Source organism: Ceratotherium simum, chromosome 10 (genome assembly GCF_057802395.1).
Source record: "Ceratotherium simum simum isolate JZ-2026a chromosome 10, ASM5780239v1, whole genome shotgun sequence".
Classification (NCBI taxonomy): Eukaryota; Metazoa; Chordata; class Mammalia; order Perissodactyla; family Rhinocerotidae; genus Ceratotherium; species Ceratotherium simum.
In genome coordinates, this window is record NC_141909.1 from 53,175,619 (window position 1) to 53,201,143 (window position 25,525).

Consider the following 25,525-nt stretch of genomic DNA (forward strand, 5'->3'; position numbering starts at 1 on the left):
CACCCACCAAATAAATTCCAATACAAAATATTTTTGCATCTTGATTTTGGTCTACTTTATTATACAGCCTCATCTGTGGTTATTCAACCTCCCAACACAGACCCTACAATCCAGCACTGCTGAACTTATTAGTTCAGAGCATGCCATGCTTTCTAACTCCACATTTGCTGGCCTTCCCCACCCAGTGAATCTCCTGCAAAGCCTCTCTCTCCTCCATCATTAGAAGGAAGAACTGATCACATCCTCCTTTGTGCTCCCAGGGTATTTTGCAAATCATCTAGTAGATGCATGAATCACACTGTTTATCCATTCATACCTACATTTATGCATTGCTACAATGTGCAAAGCACTCTGCTAAGTTTTGGGGACCTAAAGGTGAATTGATTTCCTTCATAATTCCTCCTGCCTCCTGTGCTGGAATATCTGGTGAAGAACACTGTATTTTGTTTTTTATCATGTGTTTACATGTCTCATTGGTCATTTATTTCAGCCTGATAGCAGTCCTGACCACAATCGTTGTTTAATAAATATTTGCCAAATGAAAACATTCAGAAGTTCAACTAGGGGCCAGCCTGGTAGCATAGTGGCTAAATTCGTGAGTTCCACTTTGGCAGCCCAGGGTTCACAGGTTAGGATCCTGGGCGTGGACCTATGCACCGCTCATCAAGCCATGCTGAGGCAGCTTCCTACATAGAACTAGAAGGACCTACAACTAGGATATACAACTATGTACTGGGGCTTTGGAGAGAAAAAAGAAAAAAAAGAGGAAGATTGGCAACAGATGTTAGCTCAGGGTCAATCTTCCTAAAAAAATAAATAAATAAAGCTCAATTAAAAAAAAAAAAGTTCAACTAAATATTGGCTCAATGATAAATCTGTTTTTTTCTCTTTTACACAATCCAAACCATTCTCAGGTCATTTCTGTGTAAGTCTAAATTACACAAAAAGCAAAGCCCCTCTCTCACTTTCCTGAATAGTCCAAATTTGATGAATAGGTTGGTTAGGCTCAGTCTGGCAGCCCTGTTTGGGGATTACACCCATAGCAGTAAAGCTCTGCATTTCAGAGAGAACAGCTTCTAGATTACTCCCACTGTTTACACCTGAACGTCACACTATGTTAACAGACTATGAATAAAACTAGAGACAGAGAAAGAGAAGGTGGGGGGGAGGGTAAGGAGAGAACAAATAAGAAAAACTCCCATTAGGTTAGGGCTGACTATCCAATCGTGGCCCTTTTGGTCTTCTGTCCCTTTCAGGCTTTTACTTACACAGCCTCCTGTCATGTCAATAAACTTCCCTAATTAGAAGCAAGTTAGTAAATGTTTCAGTAAAAAGGAACATTCAAATAAGATATTTAGCCTACAGGCTTCATTTATTCATGTTTCATAATACCACACAGCTGGAACAATTAACGACTTCTCTGAACTCACATTTTACTATCATCACAAAGGGTACGTTTTAGCTGTGTAGCTAAACTGCTCTGCTGCTCTTCTTCCACACTTGAAACCATATCACGGAAACAAATGGAACTTTAAAATTTGAAAGTGTTTTAGATTTACAATCATTTGAGGAAATATTTCTTGGACATATACAATGCTCTAAGTATTTTAATGTTCTCAAATTTCCATCTCCACGTCTCACTTCTGAACCCCAGATTCTTCTATCCAACTTAACATCTCCCTTCAAATGTCTGATAGTCTTATCAAACTTAACCTCTCCAAACCTGAATTCCTCATCTTCCCTCCAAAACCTGCTCTATCCACAGTTTTCTCCAGTCATCTTGGTGGTGATTCAATACTTCTAGCTACTCAAACCAAAAATCTTGACTCTTAACTCCTGTTTCTGTCATATACTCATATCCAATCTGTCAGGAAATCCTGTTGGTTCGATCCTCAAAACAATCTTCAATCCCCAAGCTACTGTCATCTCTTACCTGCATCACTACAGTAGTCTAAGTAGCCTTCCTGCTTCTATTCTTCTCTCCCTAGAATCTAGTCTCAAAGCAGCAGCCAGACGTAATCTATTTAAAAAGGTAAGTCAGATCACATCACTCTCCTGCTTCAAAACTCTCCTGTAGATCTTTTTATTTCTTTTTGCTGAGGAAGATTTGCCCTGAGCTAACATCTGTGCCAATCTTCCTCTATTTTGTATGTGGGTTGCCGCCACAGCATGGCTGCCGCCAAGTGGCGCAGTCTGCACCTGGGAACCGAACCTGGGCCACTGCAGCCGAGTGTGCCAAACTTAACCACTGGGCCACGGGGCTGGCCCTATATAGCTCCTCTTTTCACAAAAAAATAAGTCTTCATAACTGCTTAGAAGGCCTGCCAGATCTTACCCTGGCCCCCGCCTCTGTGATCGTATCTCTTACTACTTTCCACTTGCTTTCTCTCTTCTAATCACACTGACCTCTCCCTGCTAGCCCATGAACAAACACATCAAGCATTCTTCTCCCCTAAATCTTGCACAACCTGTTCTCACTGCCTGGGAAGCTTTTCTGTTGGATTTCCAGGTAGCTAACTCCTTGACTTCCTGCGGCACACTGCTGCAGTAATAGCTACTAATTTGTTCACACTTCTCTGTATGAAACACGACTTTGCATCTTCTCCTATCAGGAGGCAGAGTCTACTTCTCGATTCCTTAAATATGGGATTGGCTAAGTGATTTGCTTGGCCAACGGAATAATCACAAATAAAACACAAACAGAGGCTTGACAAGTATAGGCACACAGGGGCTTACTCTCTCTTGCTCCTGGGATCCCTTCTGCCACCACTAGAGTATGAGAGCCACACAGCGAGGCCCCAGCCATGTGAGTGAAGCTACCCTAGATTATGTATCTAGCCCCAGCTGAGTCAGCTCTAATCTGAAGAATTATCCAGTCAACCCACAGAATCATGAAAAATAATAATATAGGCGATACATACAGTTTCTCAAAAACTATGACTTGCTCATTTAAAGCCAGGATTTAAAACCATTCTCACTCTAGAATCCTATGCCCTTTTTATAACATCTCAAACTTTTAAAACCTCATATTTTATTTACACTTTAGAATTTAGTTTGAATCACCTTAATAGACATTTCCCAAATTTAAGGACACTAAAATAAGCATGTGTAATCCGCTACACAGATTAAGAAGTCAGACAATTACAAGTTAGAGAACTAACTCCCCAGGATTTACCAACCTCTCTGCCTTTGCTCTTCCCCCCACCCCAAAGACCCAGTAGATAGTTGTACGGCATAGTTGCACATCCTTCTAGTTGCTGTATGTGGGACGCCACCTCAGCATGGCCGGAGAAGCGGTGCGTTGGTGCACGCCCGGGATCCGAACCCGGGCCACCAGCAGCGGAGCGCGCACACCTAACCACTAAGCCAGGGGGCCGGCCCCTCTCTGCCTTTGCTCTTGCTGCTGTTTCACCACTATCCTTTCTCCCCATCCTTCAAGACTCTGCTCAAGTTCATCTGAGGAAACCTTTAAAAAAAAAGTGAAGAGGATATGCCTTATCAGACAATAAATTATCTCAAGTAACTAAATGTAGGGATAGATTAAATAGAATAGAACATTTTTAAAAAGAGATCTGATACTACCAAAAAAATCTGACACCACTTATGCAAACTTAGGTTATAATAAAAATGGCATCAATAAAAACATTAAATTCTATTTTGTCTGGGGGAAAAAAACACAGAAGGAAAGACTGTTCAATAAACGGTATTAGCTAATGATTTCAAACCACTGCTAATCATTAAAAAAAAATCTCTGTATCACATTATTCCAATTAGAGATTTAAATGTAAAAAGAAGAAAAGTACCAGAAGAAAATATACACATTTGTCTACTACTTGGTAAGAAATGTCTTTCTTTCTATGTATGACACAAACAGTGGAAAAAAGATAAGGAAAAGGGTAACATTTGACTACATAAAAATTTAAAAGCACCATAACCAAAGCTAAGGCAAAGGACAAACAAGGATGAAAATATGACAAAAAAATCCTAAAAGAAACAAAGAAAACACCTAGTCTTGAGTTTGACTTACACAAGCAAATACATTTATTGAAACTCAGTAAATGCTTTACAAGAAATTAAGTTCTTGCTCCACTTAGAAAATAAAAACTAGAAATCTTAGGCAATATATTGTGGATGTGTAAGAAAGACAGAATAATATAAAACTGCAACAGTGGCCTTACTCTCAAAGACAACAGCCTTGGCCTCTTCATCAAAAGATTGACCAATGAACACCCAATTCTGCTTTAAGTTAAAGTAAAATGTTTAAAGTAAGAAAGATTCATGCATTTAATTTTATGTAAACTTTATCTCAAAAGAAAAAAACTAAACAAATATTGAAACTACAGTCAATGATAAGCATGTTAAATTATTTAGATGGCAATGTACTAACGTCTGCAATTTATTTTGGATAGAAGGATAAACGTATGATAAAGCAAATATCATAAAATGTTAATGGTAAAATCTAGGTGACGAGTATATGAGGGTTCATTATAAAATCTCAACTTTGGTCCAGCCCAGTGGCATAGCGGTTAAGTTCGCGTGTTCCACTTTAGGCGGCCTGGAGTTCGCAGGCTCAGATCCTGGGCGCGGACCCAATGCACCGCTTATCAAGCCATGCTGTGGCAGGTGGCCCACATGTAAAGCAGAGGAAGATGGGCATGGATGTTAGCCCAGGGACAATCTTCCTCAGCAAAAAAGAGGAGGATTGGCAACAGATCACAGTTAGCTCAGGGTTAATCTTCCTCACAAAAAAAAAAAAAAATTTCAACTTTGCTGTATGTTTAAAAACTTTCATAATAAAATATGGGAGGAAAAAAAGCTATTACTAATGGAATCAAATACTAACAGAAAACCAGGCATTGGGCATGAATAGGCACTTCACAAAAGAAATGTGGCCAAACACAAGAGAAGATGTTCAAAGATGTTAATTCTCACAACCTCAGAGCAGAAAAACACTACCATTTTTCACCTATTAGGAAAGTAAAGAGTAAAATGGTTAGAGAGGATGTAGGGGAAATAAATGGTCTCCTCTATTTATGAGAGTAAAAGAATATCTTTCCAAAAGCAATTTCACAATCAAAAAGCCTTAATTCGGCGCCGGCCCAGTGGTGGAGCAGTTAAGTTCGCGCATTCTGCTTCAGCGGCCCAGGGTTCGCTGGTTCAGGTCCCGGGCACGGACCCACTCATCGCTCATCAAGCCATGCTGAGGTGGCGTCCCATATAGAAGAGCTACAACTTTATAACTATGATACACAACTATGTACTGGGGCTTTGGGGAGAAAAAAGAAAAAAAGGAAGACTGGCAACAGCTGTTAGCACAGGGCCAATCCTCCTCAAAAAAAAAACTAGAGGAAGATGGGAACAGATGTTAGCCCAGGGCCAATCTTCCTCAGCAAAAAGAGGAGGATTGGCAACAGATGGTAGCTCAGGGCTAATCTTCCTCACACACACACAAAAAAAGCCTTAATGTATGTATCTTTCCCCTAGCAGTTTCAGGTCTAGGAATTTATTCTAACAAAATAAATACATACAGAAAGATATAGATAGAAATTCAGCACTATTGTTCAAAATAGTAAAAAACTGGAAACAAACTGTTACATAAATCAGATGTTACAGAAACCGTATCTCATCATACGGAACATATCATATTATTTAGTTCTTCAGAATGATTTTCTATATAAAATGGTATAGATATGGAAAAATCTCCAGAATACATTTAAGTGAAACACACAAGTTACAAAATAGTATATGTCACCACACAATCAACATTTATACATGTATGGTCCACATTACAATATCTGAAGTAATGGTCAACTAAACGTTAACAGTACTTACACTGGCTAGTAAGATTTTTATGATTTGTATTACTTATCTTTGTTATTTGGTATTTAAGTAGCTTCTATGTGCCTGGCACTGTTCTGTAGACTCAGGATACAGTCAGATTACCTGTAGACCCAGGTAAACAATTCAGGTATAGTCCCTGCCCACATATGAAGGAAATCAATAAAGTGCCATAAAGGGTGACCAGGAAAACCTACTTTAGATAGGGATGGCCTCTCTGAAAATGTGACAGCTGCTCTGAGACTTGAATGAGAAGGAGCCAGTCATACAGGGAGGCTGGGGAGGAATACTATTAGCAGGGGAATTTACGGGAGCAAACAAAGGCAATGGGGTAGGAGGAAGCACCATGGCTCTTAGCATGCAGGGAGGAGGGAAAAAGTGTGAGAAGCAGCTAGAAAAGTACTTATACTGAACAAGTATCACTTTTACAATCAGGAAAAGGGATCAAGCTAATTTCATTCTAAAAAACAAAAAACCATTACCACTACCTCAACCATACAGGCAGAAAAAATTTTGAAAATCTTTCCTTGCTAAGTGCTTAACATACATATCTCACTTAATCCTCACGACAGAGCTATTAAAAAGCATTCAGAAGACTTCAAAGTAGAGAATTTTGGGGGCAACATTTCTCCAAAGCCAGTCCACAGAACAGATGCAAGAGAATCATCTAAAGACACGAGCACAGGGCGCATGTACACACACACACTCTCCTGAGTCCTACACCTAAGATTCAACTTTAGTAGGTCTTTACATGGACCCAGGATTCTCTATCTTTTACTACCCAGATGACCAGAAGTTAATATTGTGACAGACCTTTGTACCTCAACAGGCCTGACTGCACCTGTGTGTAGACAGTCCCAGAATACCATATCTAGGTTAAGTCAGTGGGAAGGTCATATTTATATTCGGCGCATCCTCTTTGGGGAATCAGCAAAGTGTATAATATATTTTTTAAATATTTCACAGATCTAAACAAGGTATTTTTTAAATTCAAGCTTTTCCTTAAAAGAAAAAAAAACTCCATGATTTGACACCCCAATTGTCACACACACCCCCAACCACATCAACCATTCTTTCTCACTCCCTTCACAGCCAAACTTCAAAGATTCGTCTATACTCCATTTCTGCATTCCCACTCATTCTTTGACTCATTCTAATCTAATCTAATCTAATCTAATCTAATCCTCCCCTATTATGCCACCAAATCCGTTCTAACTAAAGTCAAGGACCACACAGGGCTAAACCCAATTAACACTTTCAGAATTTTTGTTAGACCTAATACATGCTCTCTCCTGGTTTTCCCCCAATTCTGGACTACTTTTCCTCAGTCTTTTCTGCCCCAACTCCTCTACCTCACCACTGAACACTGGTGGTCCTGAAGATTCAACTGAAAGCCTTCTTCTCACTCCAGACTCTCCCTAAGCAAACTCATACATTTTTAGGGTTTCAACTACCAAGTTAGAGTAAAAAGGTGAAAATCACCTTTGCTCAATCACCCTTGACAATTCCCTTAAGTTCATCCTTGAAGTACATTTTACCACATTAACAGGCCACGTTGGCAACCAATATATCATCTGACTAAATATAATTGAACCATTTTCCCTGTGACATTCAAGCACCAGATCAAGTAGGAAATTTATAGCTAAAGCCCACATTGTAGGAAAAGATACATAATTTTTCTCCTTACCTCCACTCCATTCCACCTCCATACTCTCTGGCTTAAAACGCATCAATGTCCACCCATTCTGCTTAAGATAAAATTCAAAATCCTTAACAAGGCCTACAATGCCTTATATGATCTGATACTTGCTATCCTCATCTCCCAACACGTTGCACTAAATTACAGCTCTCAGGGCCTTCTTTCATCTCCCAAAGTATTCTCTTTCTTTTCTGCTTTGAAGCATTTGCAAAATGCTACTTCCTCAGCTCCCCTCCCTCTCCATTCCTCTCCTTCTCCTAGCCAATGCCTACTCATCCTTCAGGTCTCTACTGAAATGTCATTTCCTTAGGGAACCCTTTTCATTATAGCCCTTTCTGCCTACTCTGTTGGGGTCTCCCTGTTATGTACGTACATAATACTCAAGCACACTTTTTACTTGTTCACAATGTCTGTCTTCCCCACTAAACTGTAAGCTTCATGAGGCTCTTGTCTGCTTTTTTCATTGTTATATCCCTAGCACCTAACGCCTGAATACAAATTAGTAACTTCATTCTCATTACAGATGCCTTTTACACTCTTACAATTTGCATATCCAAACATAAATTCAAGTTTGCCTTTTTAAAAAATTGTGGTAAAATACATGTAATATAAAATTTACTGTTTTAACCATTTTTATGTGTACAGTTCAGTAATAAGTATATTCATAAAGTTGTGCAACCAATCTCCAGAACTCTTTTCATCTTTCCAAACAAACTCTATAACCATCAACCCCTCCCCCCAAACTTCTATCTCTATGATTTTGATTACTGTAGGGACTGCATATAAGTGGAATTATGCAGTATTTGTCTTTTTGTGACTGGCTTATTTCACTTAGCATAAAGTCCTCCAGGTTCATCCAGGATACAGCATGTATCAGCATTTCCTTCCTTTTTAAGGCTGAAAAATATTCTACTGTAACATTTTGTTTATCCATTTATCCATTGATGGACACTTGGATTACTTCTACCTTTTGGCTATTGTGAATAATGCTGCTATGAACATGGGTGTACAAGTATCACTTTGAGACTCTGCCTTTAATTCTTTTAGGTATGCAGTCAGAAATAGAATTGCTTGATCATATGGTAATTCTCTCTCTTTTTTTTTTTTTTGCTGTGAGGAAGATTAGCCCTGAGCTAACATCCGATGCCAATCCTCCTCTCTTCGCTGAGGAAGACTGGCCCTGGGCTAACATCCATGCCCATCTTCCTCTACTTTATATGGGACACCACCACAGCATGGCTTGACAAGCAGTGCATCGGTCCACATCCGGGATCCGAACCTGTGAACCCCAGGCCACCGAAACAGAGCACGAGAACTTAACCGCTATGCCACCAGGCCGACCCCCATATGGTAATTATATTTCTAATTTTTTTGAGGAACTGCCATGCAGTTTTCCATAGTGGCTGCACCATTTTACAGTCCCATGAAAAGTACACAAGGGCTCCAATTTCTCCACATCCTCGCCACTTCCCCCAACACTTGTTATTTTCTGTTGTTTCTGACAATAGCCTCCTAATGAGTGCGAGGTGGTGGATTTGCTTTCATATAAACTTTATGTTCTTTCTTTTTCCTACAAACATGTGGTAAAAAAACTCTCTTAAAATATGCTTCATAACCTAACAAAAGACACTCTAAAAGGTATTGAAAATGGAAAAGAAGAAACAGTCTTGCAAAGCAGGATTTTAAGGGACTATAAAACTGTGGTTCATGTGAAACGGCAAAAATAAATAAATAAATAAGGGAGAACAAATAAAGGAAAAGCATTCCCACTCATATCTGAAATTCTCTGATGTCAACTGCGTGCTTGGAGTTTTGAATTCCTTAAGTCTATGTTCTGCCTTCCATCAGGATACTTCCACTCACCCCTACCTCCACGTGTGTGCTGGGACTTTGCCTGTCAATCCCTTCCAGTCATACTCTTCCTTTTGACTTCAGCTCTTGCAACTGGATCAGTGCCTGCTCTTCTCAGTGGGTGACTGAGTGGCAGGGACCCACCCTTCCCAGTTAATAGTCATCTGTGTCCCTTGGCATAAGAGGGTATCAGTGATAAACACAAATGTCAAAAAAGCTAGGATAGGGGCCAGCCTGGTGGCGCAAGCAGTTAAGTGCACGCGCTCCGCTGCGGCGGCCCAGGGTTCGCCGGTTCACCGGTTCAGATCCCGGGCGCACACCGACGCACCGCCTGGCAAGCCATGCTGTGGCGGCGTCCCATATAAAGTAGATGAAGATGGGCATGGATGTTAGCCCAGGGCCAGTCTTCCTCAGCAAAAAAAAAAAAAAGAGGAGGATTGGCAGATGTTAGCACAGGGCTGATCTTCCTCACAAAAAAAAAAAAGCTAGGATAAAACAAATCCCATTACGACCTAGAAAGCTTGAATTAAATGTTTAACTAAATCTGGAAACAGAGAAAAAGCTTCACACAAAGGAATATATCAAGGGGCCGGCTCCGTGGCTTGGCGGTTAAGTGCGTGCACTCCACTACTGGCAGCCCAGGTTCAGATCCCAGGCGCGCACCAACACATCACTTGTCCAGCCATGCTGAGGTGGTGTCCCACATACAGCAACTAGAAAGGTGTGCAACTATGACATACAACTATCTACTGGGGCTTTGGGGAAAAAAAAAAGGAGGAGGAGGATTGGTAACAGATGTTAGCTAGGGCCAGTCTTCCTCAGCAAAAAAAAAAAAAGAGGATTGGCATGGATGTTAGCTCAGGGCTGATTTTCCTCACAAAAAACAAAAATAAATAAAGGAATATATCAACACATCCTAAATAAGAAATGTACTCTGGTCTTGGGATTTTGAATCCAAAAGAAACTTTAATTAAATTAAAAGACTAAACTACAAATAAAAATTTAAGGCTATCTAGAAGGACTCTCTGGATCTAGAAGTCACTAGCTAAGTATCTTTCCAGAGATCTAAAATAAAGCCAAAAAAAGTTTTAAATCAAAGGTATTTTTTATTTAATAGTGAATAGTTTGCATTCAAAAATAAAAGCCCTATTAAAATTTGTACACACACAAAACTTATGAAACAGTTGTTATTGCTTTATCAAAATTCAAGCCATCTATGCTGGAATTACTTTTCAAACAACATAATTTTTTCAAACACAAATATTTACATTTGTGAAAATGAACCCCAGTGTGAAAAGTAAAAAGGAATGCTAACTACCATTAACCCTAAAACAGTCACCATTCTAGCATAAAAAGGCAGATACTGTGTGATACAGTTTCTTAAGTATAGGCTAAATAATAAGCTAAAAGTTTCTTTATATAAGTTGAATGTCATTTACAGTTTTAAAGACGATATGATAATGAAATCATTAAAGAAAGTTAGAAAACATAAATATATCTCTATCTTTATTGGTTCTTTGTCCCAATACTTAGGAAAGGAGCAAAAAGACCATGAAGTATTTTGTAAGTTACTTTCCTTAAACTATCTAAATAACGCTGTTTTTTATATGGCAATGTACCTTACCGACCTAGATAAACATCTGCATCTTCACCATTCATAGTTTGCCTCACTTAAAATTACACAGTATACATCAACTGTATATTATAAGATATAAATATAGCAAAAAATAATTTAGAAAAGTCACTCACAACCCCATTTATTTTGAAAAAGTTAAATAAAACCAAACATTTAAAGTATATTATCATGATTGTCATGCTACACTTTTGATAAAAACTAACTCAAAGAATATTTCAATATTTAGAATTATTAACATTATATCTGAAAATCTCTCCATTACCAAAATGTAAGATCCTAAGGTGATGTATCAGGTAACTTAAGGGGCTAGTTGATACTTCATCCATTCTCTTCCTCTGCCCTCGATATCACATTCAGAAAGAACGCACAACTGCTGACCTTAGAACACTGCTTCAGCCCACTTCCGCTTTACTGGTAACACAAATTTCAAGCGCTAAATAGCTACCCACCCTTCCTGACACCTCAGGGAATACAAGTGTGTAAACCAGTCACGACATCAGGCTGTACACAGCTCATCTGCTGGGAAAGTTTTATTTTGTAGAGTTCAAGACAAAACCATTTCCTGAGTTGCACAGAGCAAATAAGTCTTTCACAATCACCATTTCATTTTGATTCAAGCTAGTTTACCAGTTTAATTTGTGAGTACACCGCCCTTCTAAGTAAATAACATAACAAAATCCAAACTGTTTACATAAATACAATTAAGGCAATTCACCAAAACATGGAGAATTTCTAACAATAAAATTCAACTCCACGAAAAATGGGAAGGGAAGGCCACTTTCATTTAGACAAATAAAAAGGGGGGGTTCACATACTTCTCAAGAAATATAACTCTCAAGGACAATACCATATGTATTATAGAATAGGATAAAAAAATTAGTACAATAGAAGGAAAAAAAGACCATTTTACAACAGGCCTACATGCCACAATGTTTTAAAAAACACAGTCTGATACGAAATTTCTAGAGCAAAGAAGCATGCCATCTAAAAAGCAACTTTTTTAACCTACTGATTTTATTTTAGATTCTATTTATTTAAAAGCCTCAAAAAAAGTTCAGAAAACAACTAATTTCAACTTTATATTTAATGAGCATAACCACATATACCAACATGGAAGAACCATAATCAGTCTAATTAAAATAGTGAATTTCAAATGAATGAAGTTTTACTATAATTTTTGAGGGTTTTAGTTCTAATTTATATTGTCCACAAGGTGGCAGTCTCACAGTCTTAACTTTGTCTCTGGATTCAACATACAATTTCAGTATTCAAAAAGCCATACACACATACACGTACAGGTGGGCAACAATTTACTGTCTGACCAACCCCAGGGGCAAAATTGCCTGTATGCTTTGTAACTTCCTTATTTCTTTTAAGATATTTACTTATTTAAATATTTACTTCTTGACATCTTAAATTTTTCCTTCAATGTACAGTACCTCTTTTATCTGATCCTTTCTATTCTGCTGCCACCACCCGATTTAGGGAGAGACTAGAGGCAAGGAGAACTGTTAGATTATTACCGTACTGCAGGAGACCCCAGACCTTGGTCAAGGCCTAACCCAGGGAGAGTGGGAGCAAGAATAGGAATGGGAAAATGGGAGTGGACAGCACAGACACAATCCTTCCATCCTCCAGTTCATCTTGCACATGACTACCAAATTAATTTCATTAAAACACTTATCAGGGGTAGGCCTGGTGGTGTAGCGGTTGAGGTCGTGCCTTCCACTTTGGTGATGTGGGGTTCACCGGTTCAGATCCTGGGTGCCGACCTGCTCACTGCTCATCAAGCCATGCTGAGGCAGCATCCCACATAGAAGAACTACAACTCTACAACTATGATATACAACTACATACTGGGGCATTGGGGAGAAAGCAAAAAGGAGGAAGACTGGCAACAGATGTTAGCACAGGACCAATCTTCCTCAAAAAACAAAAAACACTTATCATAATACCAGAAATCCCTTCTCCTAGCTAAGTAAACTCCTTATCCCAAATTCAAGGCACTTCACAATCAGAACCCTCCAAAATCTACTAGCTAAATGTTCTGCAACAGTCAAGAGGATTTGTAAAACAAACTTCACTTTGAATAGACGTTGCAACTTCCTTCCTTCCTTCATTTTCATTCATTCATTCAAATGTTTTCTGAATGCTCACCGAGTGCCAAGCACAACTCCAAGTGATGATGAGAGAGAAGGGACCAAGACAACGTCCCTGATCCAAAGTTAACCTCCCGACTAGACAGTCTTGGGTTGAGAGCTATTAGGGGGAGAGGGATAAGCCCCCAGGCTCTTCCGGCTCTCTGCAGGTAAGGGATAAAGTTCTTCTCAAGTATGGGCCATTGCAAGCACATTAGGAGTTGGGGGATGATAAAAAGACACCAGAGGAGATCTGGCAGCACTGACATTGTCTGCTCAGACCCTAATCTATCTTTGCAGGCTTATTTCCCATTCCTATCCTACTTGTACCCTCAATTCAGCCAAAATGTGCTGGCAACTGTTAATGTGCTTCTACTCCTGCTTGCTTCCTTCTTAATGCCTTGCCTCCCACCACATCATCTTCACCAGTAAACGCCTAATCAGCCTTCAAAGTTGATCTCAAACGCTGCCTCCCAGAGGCCTTTCCCCATTCCCTTCACACAAATCCAGATGTAATATTCTGGAGACCTCCGAACGTTATAATTCTTGGCTTAGTCCCCTCTGAACACTTATTATACTGTGTGTTGTATCAATTATCTGTATACCTTAACTCCATCAGTCATTTACTGAGGACTTGCTATATTCCTGGACTATCTAGGAGTTAGAGTTGCAGTGTTACATTATTCCATTATTATTTAAAAATATTTAATATCCAAATGATAAATGCAAAATGTAGAGATAAAATATTCTATATGCTTTTTATTGTTTCAATCTTTTGTTGAGACATAATTTACATACCATAAAGTTCACCCATTCAAAGAGTAAAATTCAATGTTTTTTAGTATATTTAGAGTTGCGCAAACCATCATCATAATCTAATTTAGGACATTTTAACTACCCTAAAAAGAAACCTTGTACCTACATTAGCATTTCCTCCCCAACTCCCATACCTCTCCTCCAATCCTGGGCAACCAGAATCTATCCTTTTTCTCTACAGATTTGCCTATTCTGGACATTTCATACAAATGGAATCATACAAAATGTGGTCTTTTGAGCCTGGCTTCTTTCCTTTAGCACAACATTCCTGAGATTGATCCATGTTGTGGCATGCGTCAGTACTTCATTCCTTTTAATTGCCAAATAATACTCGATTGTATGGATACATCACATTTTATTAATTCATTCATCAGTTGGGGTTGTTTCCACTTCCTGCTTATGACTAATGCTACTATAAACATTTGTGTATAAGTTTTTGTGTGGACATACATTTTAATTTCTCTTGGGTATATAACTAGGAGTGGAACTGCTGGGTCATATGATAACTCTATGTCTAACATTTTGAGGGAACTGCCAAACTGTTTCTCAAAGCGACTGCACCATTTTACATTTCCACTAGCAACGTTATTAGGGTTTCAACTTCTTCACTGTTGTTTATATCTTACAAAACAAGAACGATCACACTATACATGGAACTTATATTCTAGTGGAATAAGACAAGAAATAAACAGAAACAAACATGTTAATTTTCACATAATAAGAAAAAGGAGAAAATAAAACAGGGTAAAGTAACCAGAAAAAAAGGGAGCCCACAGCTAGGGTGGTCGGAAAAGACCTCTCTGAGAAGGTGATGTTGACCTGAGATGTGAAGAGCTGGAGGGGGAATATTCTAGGCAGCGGAAAGAGCAAATAAAACTGAGAAAAGAAAAAGTTTGGCATGTTCAAGGAACAAAAAAGAAGCCAGTTTTGCTGAAGTATAATGAAGAGGCAGAGAAGGGAGGAGATGAAGTTGGGGAGGTAAGCAGAGGCCAGATAATATTGGGCCTCAGAGACCATAGTAAGGTCTTTGGATTTTAAAATGCCATCCCCATTTTTTAATCTCTCACGTTTCTTTAAATACAGGTGTTCATCTCTGCAAACATTTATTGAACTGTCACATACCTTCTAATTGCAATTAATAGTAGCAATCAATTTATTTTGAGGCCCAAGAGAGAACACCTAAAACATGACTACCAATGGTGTTTTGGTAACAAGGCACAAGCATATAAATGAATCCTTACAAATTTATCATCTAGTCTTAACCAATTTAAGGTATATGCCTTCCTGACAGTAACTAGCAGCTGTCTTAGAATATTAAGGTCATTTTCAATAAAGTAAACCAATAAAAATATAGTTACAAATCATTCTCATAATTTAAACCTAGATTTCATTCTTTTTTTTTTTTTTTTTTAAGATTTTATTTATTTTATTTTTCCCCCCAAAGCCCCAGTGGATAGTTGTGTGTCGTAGCTGCACATCCTTCTAGTTGCTGTATGTGGGACTCGGCCTCAGGATGAACGGAGAAGTGGTGCCTCGATGCGCACCCGGGATCCGAACCCGGGCCGCCAGCATCGCAGCGCGCGCACTTAACCACCAAGCCACAGGGCCGGCCCAAAACCTAGATTTCATTCTTTTAAACTGAATTCTAATTGACTGCTTTTCTCCATTCTATTCATTAAAAATTAATATTCAATTGCTAAAAATAAAAACTACGGGCACAAAATATTCTCCATGTTTTTATATTGTTTGAATCTTTTAAAACAAGAATTTTTCACATATTACTACTATGTTTGGTTTTTTTCAAAGAGACGAAAAATGTTTTTATAACTCTAGTGACATACATGCCGCTCCCTTGATAAAAGAACCTGTTACCTAGTCAAAATTTATCAAGTTAAAATTCCCTCTACCATCCCAGCTTGATCTCCCACGGCTCTCCCTTTAGGCACTGTGTGCTCCTGCCCAACCAGACTACTCTCCAGCCTCATACTTGTTTCCCCCACCTCAGCTTTAAGATAGTAGAAATCCAACCAGTTCTTCCAGGTCCAAGGGAAACACTCTCTCCTCCAAGTCTCTTCTTCAGTCCTCCTCCCAGAGTAGAACTGATTTCTCCTCTCTGTGCTCCTGCAGCACTTCTGCACTCAGATGTTGCCTGATCCCCTTCTGCCTGGTACACAGCAATAAATGACTCTACTTCTTGGACAGAGATATCGTCACCAAACTATACCCCCTCCGTATACCTTAAGTATATAAGCGTAAAGCTATTTGCAATTACTGGGTGCTCAGTTGAAAATCACATCCATTTTAGCACAGTTTGGAACAATATGATACCAAGTCATTACAAAACGCAAGGTCAAGAGTTAAGGCCTCTCTGGAGACGATTAAGGCAGAAGAGTCTTTCCTTCCCTCCAAATTCTGACCTAATTCTTTAGTAAATGGTTTCTTAATAATGACACGATCCCACTCTATTAAAGTGAAACTTTTCCACTTTCATTACCTATTCAAGAATTGCTCAACAAATCCTGCAACTCTTTTCTAAAGTTTGTGAATGATATAATATTATCAAGAATTTATGGCTCTAAACCCAGAGCACAGAGAATGTGCAAGATCTACACAAGGTCATACAGCTAATCACAGGGGAGAACACATGATTCCATTCAGTATTCTATCCATAACCTCCTAACATAAAGAACCTGAACATCAGTTAACTTTCAAAAGCATTTGATGGGGCTTGGTGTAGAGTAAATGTTCAAATATTTGAATTAATGAAGATGATTTAAAACTTTTTAGTTGTGGAAGTTTATTTACGATGTAAAAGCAATTAATCCTTAATCATGTAGATCACATTAACAGATTATTTCAAAACTCACTGTGCAGTTAAAATTATAAAACAGTTTGGGAACGCACATACTAGCAACCAAAACCTCTGCTCTTATTAATGGCACTGACCAGAAACCCACCCACAAGAGCCACTTTTTCCTTCTTCACTCACTCCCAGAGGCCCAATAGACTAAACATTATAGCTCACCCCATTTTCTAATTTCAGTTTGCATTTAAGATAATGCTTTTGTTTCATTTACAGCTCACATGCTGCTGACACAGCTGCCCCTTCTTTGTAATAAACACAGGGCTTCTATATTTAAAAATACAGTGAAACTTTGTTGTAACATCCCCTCCCCAGTCTCCGGCCAATTTTCTCTCTTCCAAGCCCCACCTCCATCCCAGGATTTTCTATCAGCGGCGCTCAACACGTTAGACCCTTTGGAAAGTCAAATTTCTTCTTTAAAGACGTTTCATCATAGCGGTATTTTTCTTCTCTGCGAGAGGGACATAAAAAAAAAAACGATTCTCTTCCGCAGAGGCCTTCCAAAGCAAAAGCACTCAAGTCGGTGGCTCTTGAGGCTGGGGGACTTTTGGGGAGCTGCGACCAGCGCCCCCGACGTCAAGCTGGGATGACCTCGCAGGCCGGCCCTGGGGCGGGGCTGAGCCGGACCGCTGCAGGAGACCCGGGTGGACACGCGGCCGATCGGGCGGGGACCCGCAGCTGCGCGGACGGGAAAGCGCGCCCGCGGGCACCGGGACTCGCCGGCCGCCACGCCGCGGTGCGAGGCGGCTGCTTTGGGCCGGGAGCGGGCGGGGGTTCCCGTAAACAGCCGGCGGAGGGCCAACGAGGGCTACGAGCGGACCGCGGGCTCCCGGGCGCCGAGGGCAGGGGGCAGACCCGCCCGCGTCACTTGGGACAGTCGGAAGGGGGCGGCCGAGGAGGGTGTGGGCCCGAGAGGGGCGCTGGGAGCAGATAAGGCGAGGCCCGAGTTAATCATCACCTCCCGAGCGCCTGGAAAAGGACAGCCCGGAGCCGGAGGGGCGGGGGGCAGCCCGGGGAAAGTGAAACTCCGTCCCGGCGGCTCAGCCCGCCAGCCCGAGGCGGGAGGAGAGGGACCCCGAGCTCACTCGCTGCTCCAGCCCGCCCCGTGCCGCACTCACGGCTCCCAGAGCCACAGCCCAGGTCATGGCGCCACTAACAACCACACTAATGCTCGTTTTCCACAAACTCACCCGGAGAAGGGGACAGGAAGAGAGCCAGAGCCATTGGAAATAAAACAAGTTAGTTCTCCCTTTCGGTTTTTAAAAATGTTACACCGTTCCCATACCGGGAGTCGAACCCGGGCCGCCTGGGTGAAAACCAGGAATCCTAACCGCTAGACCATATGGGAAGTGCTGCTAGAAGCACCACGTTGACTCACCTGACAAGCGCAAGCGCCGGCCGCTGCCTCTGCTCAACTTCTCGTCGCCGCCACTCGAGCCGCTGCCGCCCCTGCCCACGCGCTCCCGAGCGAGGGAACGAGCGCGGCCCGAGCGCGCGGGAGTCGCGGGGGCGGGGCGGGCCGCTCCGCCGCCTCAGGAAAGTTCTGAGGCGAAGGCCAGCAACTCGTGGCCTCGAAACCAGCTGTTTCACCTTTCTTTTTTTTTTTTTTTTTTTTTTAACTCCGCCAACGGCCCCCAACCTACGGGTCCAGGTTGCTCCGCTGGTCAAAGTGCGTGCAGACTAGTTGGCCAAAGTTGAGGGCGGCGACGTCTCGGGGAACAGCTGTTTGCGTTCGGGGCGGAGGCGGCGCGCGAGCTCCTTGGCCACGAGCCAGCGAGCCTAGAAGGGTGGAGGTTCTGGATCCCAGGGGAAGAGGGAGCGAGAAGGCGGGATGACGCGGGGACTTCAGACTTGAAGCTTCTGTCCTTCGGCTCACGTCCCGTCGCGCTTTCGCCCCTTCTCGGTGACCTCAACCCCTTTATACCGACCCCACCTCTTAGGGGCCGGGAGTACCGCCCCTGTAGGGGGAGGGGAGGAGGAGGAGATTTCGAACGCGGATTGAATCGTGTGGGCACCCGTAGTTGGGAACCGTGGAACACTGGTCCCGGGGAAGGAGGGAGGTGCCCGAGCTCGGAGGCTCCGGTGGCCCTCGCGGAGGGCCGGGCCTTTAGTGGCTCCGCGTGAAGAACGCGGTCCTGAGCCGGACCCAGGGGCGACGCGCGGAGCGGCTGGTCCAGTCATGTGAGTCGCGTCTCAGGCTCTGAACAAGGAGGCGTTGTTTCTCTGGGCGGCCTTGTCTCCGCCGGGTCTCTCCCTCCACCGCCACCCCCTTCTCCCGCCTTCGGCTGGAGGCGTGACGGCTCTTAACTCGCTCGGGACCGGCCCCGGACCTGCAGGGCCGGTTCTCTGGGCGGGCTAGAAATGTTACCCCGCAGGGCGCCCTGGGGGCGTGGAGCACGGGCTCTCGGAAGGGAGGCGGGCGGCCAGTTGAGGTTGGACAGCCACCCGCGAAGCGACGGAGCGCTCCCTCCGCCTACGTGGTCGGGGGTCGCAAGCGCTTCGTTTTTGTAGCGCTTGAAGCGTGGGGTAATGTGAAACTTTAGGGCTGGACTGCCGCCACCGCTGTTTCCTCCGCCTGCTGGAGCGGGCAGCCCTGGGTAGCGTGATGACCTTTTTTTTTGCTGTCTTGCGGGCTGAGAGGTCTTTGGGCTTTTCCAACTCGCTCTTGCCCTGAGGCTCAAGAACAAATTGTATTAACTGATAGTCGCGGAGGACCCACTGTCTCCCACCAGAGGAGCCTCGTGCTTTGTCCTTTTGGTGGAAATAACGATTTAAAGCAAACTTGATGAGTTTCTTCAGGCCTCCATTACAGCAACCTCCCAAAATGCCAGAAATGAATAAAAAGGATACATAATCTTCTTTAAGATGTTTCTTATTTCTTCACACTGATGACAGAAACAAATGAGAAATTTTTTCTTAAGAAAAAACTATGTATTTAAGGGAGTTTTAAATCCGGTGCAGACTTTTTCTACTTTACTGGCAACAGAATTTCAGTGGACTGCTTCAGTCAGATAAACAATAAGGATGCTGTGTGTAACAAGACAAGATTCAGTAGCAGGGGCTTATAGTATTTCTTTTTTCTTTTTCTTCTTTAATAGTATTTCAAACTCTTAAGAAGAGGTGAAGCATACGAAATTTTACCTTTTTAAATTGTAATTAAGCTTAGACTTGTTTTTCCCTTTTTCAGGGCAGACTACTGGAAGTCACAACCGAAGAAATTCTGTGATTACTGCAAGTGCTGGATAGCGGATAATAGGCCTGTATGATAATTCCACTATAAGAGATTCTGATACGATTGTATTCTTGTGAAGTATTCATTTCTGATCTACACTCAGAGTTTACAAAGCACTTTCACATACATTGCTCTTGATTTTTCAGACCATTGAAAGATTTGTATTGTCTTTTCATTCCTTGTAGGAAAGCCGTGAGGCTTCTTCCTTTTCATTAGCTTAGATTTGTTTATATATTAAGCCAGATTATTTCTCTGTGACCCTTCAGTCACATTCAGGACATGGGTAATCTCATGTTTATGAAACACCTACGTTATGATGGTGGTGTTTGTAATACTGTCACATACCAAGTAAAAGTGGAAAGCCTTTAATATGTAAAAGGAAACATTATTGTAGTTTTTCTTGTATGTTTTCTGCTCTAGAGAAAAATATATTTGATGCAGAGCTTTATATCTGTAAATGCTTAAATTTGAAAAAACATTATTACTTCTGTCTTGGAATATGAAAATAGTAACTCTGTTAAGCACATAATTAACTGTATCTCTTAGTCTAGATTCAGCTTTTAAGACATAAAACAAAAAGCAACACCATTGATTTTTTTTTTTTTTTTCCTCCCTGTCATGCATGTGATAGTACTACGTACATAGTACATAAACGCTAGGGTATCATTTAAATATATATTCATATCCTTTTTACTCCTTGGAGTTGGATGCACAAAAGAATAGTAACCCCTTCTTTAACAATGTCTTCTTTCTTTGGTAGACATTTACAGTCATCCTTCCCTATCTCTGGGGGATTGATTCTAGGACACACTTGCCTGTGCCAGCCCACCCCCCACCCCCACAGATACCAGAATCCTGGGATGCTCAAGTCCCTTAATCGACCTTCCATAATCCTCATCCTCAGATTCAACTGACTAGCATGTATAATCCAAAGTTGGTTGAATCCACGGATGCAGAACCCACGGACATGAGGGCCGACATTATTTACTATTGTATACAAGGAGTTTGGGGCTATTTTTCTTTTGGGTTTTGTTTTGTTTTTTGGTCTTTTTAAATAGTTGCTAAAGCCCTTGACAATGTTTTTTGACTTAGGCCATCCTTACAAATAAGTGTCACAAATTTTTAAACCTATACAAATCACTGATAGTCCCTCTTCCTTGGAGGTACCCAAGCAGTTCAGTGAATTTTTTGAGTTATCTAGAGTAAATAATCTCTTCTGGGATAGTCTTTCTTCATCTTCTTGACTTGCTAATACACACTGATTTAACCTTTACTTAGAAAGAAAAATTAATTTATTTTTGAATGGGTGTTTAGTATTTTTTGTGTGGTGTAATCAGCTTTAGGAAACCCAATATATGAAAAACAGAGGATGAACATTTCTTTACAAAGTCACACTTTAAAGAGGAATTCATAGTAGTACTTTTAGAATAGCTCAGCTTATGCATCATATAAAATTTGATTAACAAAATCTATTTTGTAAAGTTTACCAGAAATTTCTTATTGCATACAACCAGACATTTGTGATTTAGGGAGCATTTCTGGCTGTTTTAAATAGGTAATAACATTCACTCACCCACCTCTGTCCCTATCCATCCAGTTTCTGTCATTCCTCAGAGGTTACCACATTTTTCATTTTCTTGTCTATCCTTCCATTGTTTCTATGTATATACAGATAGAGGTTCTTATTCCAACATACATAAAAGGTGGCATAGTATATACTCTATCCTGCACCTTGGTTTTTTTTTTAATTGAACAGTATATTCTGGAGCTCTCTTTGCATCAATGTATAAGGAGCTTCTTTGTTCTCTATTACAGCAGCCTAATTTTGATAAATAGTGCCCAATTGTCCTACACAGGAGTTTTATATTTTGTGTCATTACCATATTGTATAAAGTATTTGTTTACTATTTAGGAGGAATTTTTTAATGTCCACCCTTCTCCAAATTTGGAGGAATAAGGGTCAAAGGATCATTGTTTATTCTCTATGTCTCTTACCTAATGTAACAAATAGAGCAGTACAAATTCTAGAGACTTGCTGATTTTGACATATTATGTTGAGAGGTGTTTCTTGAAGTTAAGATTTGTTTTTCCACTCCTCTTTTGGCTTCATGTCCTGTTTGAGTCCTCGTTACAATCATATTCACTAGATTAGTCATCAAGAGTACCTTGTATTTTTCTCCATTAATATGGTCATCATAGTTTATTTTAAGCCCAAAGGAAACCTAGTCAGAGGGCATAATAATAAATAATGTGGTTCAGTTCCCTAGCATCATTTCATCAAAAAGGCCAATTTTCATTAAAACTATTTTTATCATTTCTGCCATTTGTCTTAGTTTCAATTTTGTTAGGTTCCATTCCCATATTTACTGTTACTTTACTGTGAACGTTATGATAATTATGTAGTTTTCCTTTGTATTTTCTCTTTTTTTCATTTTCAAGAGTGTTGAATTTCATGAAAGAGGAAAGAATCATAAGGAAAATGTGGCAAAGAGGATCAGTGAGGTAACTTAGTTTGTTTCTTTCTTTGCCAATTTTTCTATGTAAATATCAGTCCTTTATCTAGCTTTCTCTTTTATGTGTGTCTTACATAGATTAAACAGAAAAGCCTGGATAAGGCAAAGGAAGAAGAAAAGGCATCAAAGGAGTTTGCTGCAATGGAGGCAGCTGCCCTGAAAGCGTACCAAGAGGATTTGAAAAGGCTTGGCTTAGAGTCAGGTAAAGAAGCAGCCAGCATGTTTTAAAAGTAACATCAGAGGTCATGCTTAGTGAGCTTTTATTGTTTCCATAAAGAGGTTATACACTCAGAGTATACTCTTTTTTTGTTTTTCTTTTTTGGGAGTTTTTTTTTTCTTTAACGGACGTAACATTGGTTTATAACATTATATAAATTTCAGATGCACATCATTATATTTTGACTTCATATAGACTGCATTGTTTTCACTACCAAAAGTCTAGTTTCCATCTGTCACCTTACAAATGTCCTCCTTTACCACTTTTGCCCTCCCCTACCCCCTTATCTCCCATGGTAACCACTACTCTGTTCTGTGTTTGTTTATCTTCCACATATGAGTGAAATTGTACCGTATTTGTCTTTCTTCATCTGACTTATTTCGTTTAGCATGATACCCTCAAGGTCAGGTATACTCTTAGTGTTTTTACCTTGCATCATAGCCCTGTTTAGACTATGGGACTTTTCTCATGCACTTTTGTTTTGCTTTGTAAACTTCATCTTTTAACACCTCCATTCACAGCAGGCATTCTACCTTGATGGTTACCTAGTGCTAGCTCTGTCAGTGATTCATTTCAGAGACGCTTGAGTTTTTTAGGTATTCTAATTATTTGGCTAAAAGGAGCTATTCATTAAAAAATAGGCCTTGCATTAAAACCATAGTTCACTTTATCCATATGGTCAAAACTATGAATCATGTTTATTTATATGGTTGCATTATAGTGAATTAGCCTTTTGTGGACAAATTAAGTGACTTTACTACTAGAAGGTAAATAATTTTTTTCTTTTTGCTTTTTAATTTTTTTATTGAATATATTTTATATATAACATTGTGTACGCTTAAGATGTATAACATTACTTTGATACATTTATATATTGTAATATGATTGCCATTGTAGCGATATTTATCATATTGCATAATTATAGTATTATTGCCTATATTCATTATATTGTGCATTAGATCTCTATGGCTTATATACTACTAGTTGCAGGTTTGTACACTTAAACAACATCAGTCTTATCCCCCACCCTCCATCCCCTGGTAACCACCATTTTACTCTCTGTTTTTTATGATTTTGACTTTTTTGGATTCTACATGTAAGTGAGATTACACAGTTTGTCTCTGTCTGACTTATCTCACTTAGTGTAATGTGCTCAAGGTCCATCCATGTTGTTGCAAATGGCAGGATATCCTCCTTTCTCGTGACTGAAAAATATGCCATCGTGTATATATACCACCTTTTTTTAAATCTATTCATCCATTGATGGGCATTTAGGTTGTTTCCATATCTTGGCTATTGTGAATAATGTTGCAGTAGACATAGGAGTGCATATATCTCTGAACTCTTGCTTACGTTTCCTTTGGATATATACCCAGAAGTGGGATTGCTGGATTGTATGTAGATGTACTTTTAATTTTTTGAGGAACCTCCATATTGTTTACCATAGTGGTTAGACCAGTTTACATACACCAGCAGTGTATAAAGGTTCTCTTTTCACCACATTCTCGCTAGCAAGAAGGTAAATAATTTGAGGGTTTGAGGATAACTCAGGTCCAAATAAAAGGCATTATTTAAGTAGAATGTGTCTATGTTGTCATTGAACTTAGGCTTTAAGTTGGGAACTTTCTGTGAGCATTTCTTCCAAAACAAATCCACTGTCCTTAAACCAGGCATATAGCAGATCTCACTTGTTGATCTTGCATGATGGTTGGGATAGTCTACATGGAAAGGTATTCTTTACTCTCTAATAAAAACGGCTTTCAATTAAGTTTTTAAGCAGAATAACAGTTAAGTTAATTAGCATCGTCCTCATCAAATAAGAACAGTTATAACCAAACTTTAAAAATACTATCGTGGACATTGTTAGTTAAAGGTGGGGGTATATTTCCACGAGGATAAAGCTATATATTCGTAAAAATAGGGTATATATGCCTCTAAAGGGACAACAATGCAATACAAATTAAAGAGTTTTTTGTGTGTGTGTGTGTGAGGAAAATCAGCCCTGAGCTAACATCCATGCCAATCCTCCTCTTTTTGCTGAGGAAGACTGGCCGTGGGCTAACATCTGTGCCCATCTTCCTCCACTTATATATGGGACGCCGCCACAGCATGGCCTGACAAGCGGTGCGTAGGTGTGCGCCCAGGATCCGAACCCGGGCCGCCAGCAGTGGAGTGCACGCATTTAACAGGGCCGGACCCTGTACATCTTTTCTTTTAAATAATTAAGGATATACATCATTTTTAGTGGCTGCAGAGTGGTTAGGAGCACAAGCTTTGGAGTCAACCAGAATTGCCTCTTGCTAGCTTTACGACGTTTGATTTTTAGTAATAAAATTAAATAACATAATGGTATAAATTGCTTAATACAGTGACCACTTATAATAAGTGTTTAATAAAGGGTATAAAATGCCATAAAAATTCCATAATTTATTTAACTAATCTCTTCCTGAGTAACATTTAGCTTGCTTAGAGTTTTTCACTTAGAAAGAATGCTTCAGTGGACATCCTTAAGCATGCATGTTTTCACATTTATTTCTGTAGGTGCACTTTCTAGAAGAGAGACTGTAGAATCAAAGTGTGAATATATTTTTATATATCGATAGCTAATACCAACATGTCTCAAGAAACGTTGGGCTGATTTACACTTTCACTAGAAATAAAATTCATGTACTCACTCATGTTGGGAATAACTGGCCAATCCTTTAGAAAAAAGTAAAGCCAT

General features: G+C 40.3%; 2 protein-coding genes and 1 non-coding gene across 5 annotated transcripts in view; 1 reads left to right on the forward strand and 2 right to left on the reverse strand.

Moving 5' to 3' along the window:
- ELF1 (E74 like ETS transcription factor 1) overlaps positions 1-18,880 on the reverse strand; it is a 111,258-nt gene extending 92,378 nt beyond the window's left edge. For all 3 annotated transcript variants that reach the window (XM_087436009.1, XM_087436008.1, XM_087436006.1), the window contains exon 1: positions 18,220-18,880. The gene's annotated coding sequence lies outside the window, so the exon portion shown is untranslated. The remainder of the gene's footprint in view (positions 1-18,219) is intronic.
- Positions 18,118-18,189, reverse strand: TRNAE-UUC (transfer RNA glutamic acid (anticodon UUC)). The gene has a single exon. It is a non-coding gene; the product is annotated as a tRNA-Glu (tRNA).
- Positions 18,850-25,525, forward strand: part of WBP4 (WW domain binding protein 4) — a 32,751-nt gene continuing 26,075 nt past the window's right edge. Inside the window, exons 1-4 of the mRNA XM_004433613.3 lie at positions 18,850-19,022; positions 20,029-20,101; positions 22,513-22,575; positions 22,665-22,788. Coding sequence (XP_004433670.1) covers positions 19,021-19,022; positions 20,029-20,101; positions 22,513-22,575; positions 22,665-22,788 — 262 coding nt within the window. The 5' untranslated portion in view covers positions 18,850-19,020. The remainder of the gene's footprint in view (positions 19,023-20,028; positions 20,102-22,512; positions 22,576-22,664; positions 22,789-25,525) is intronic.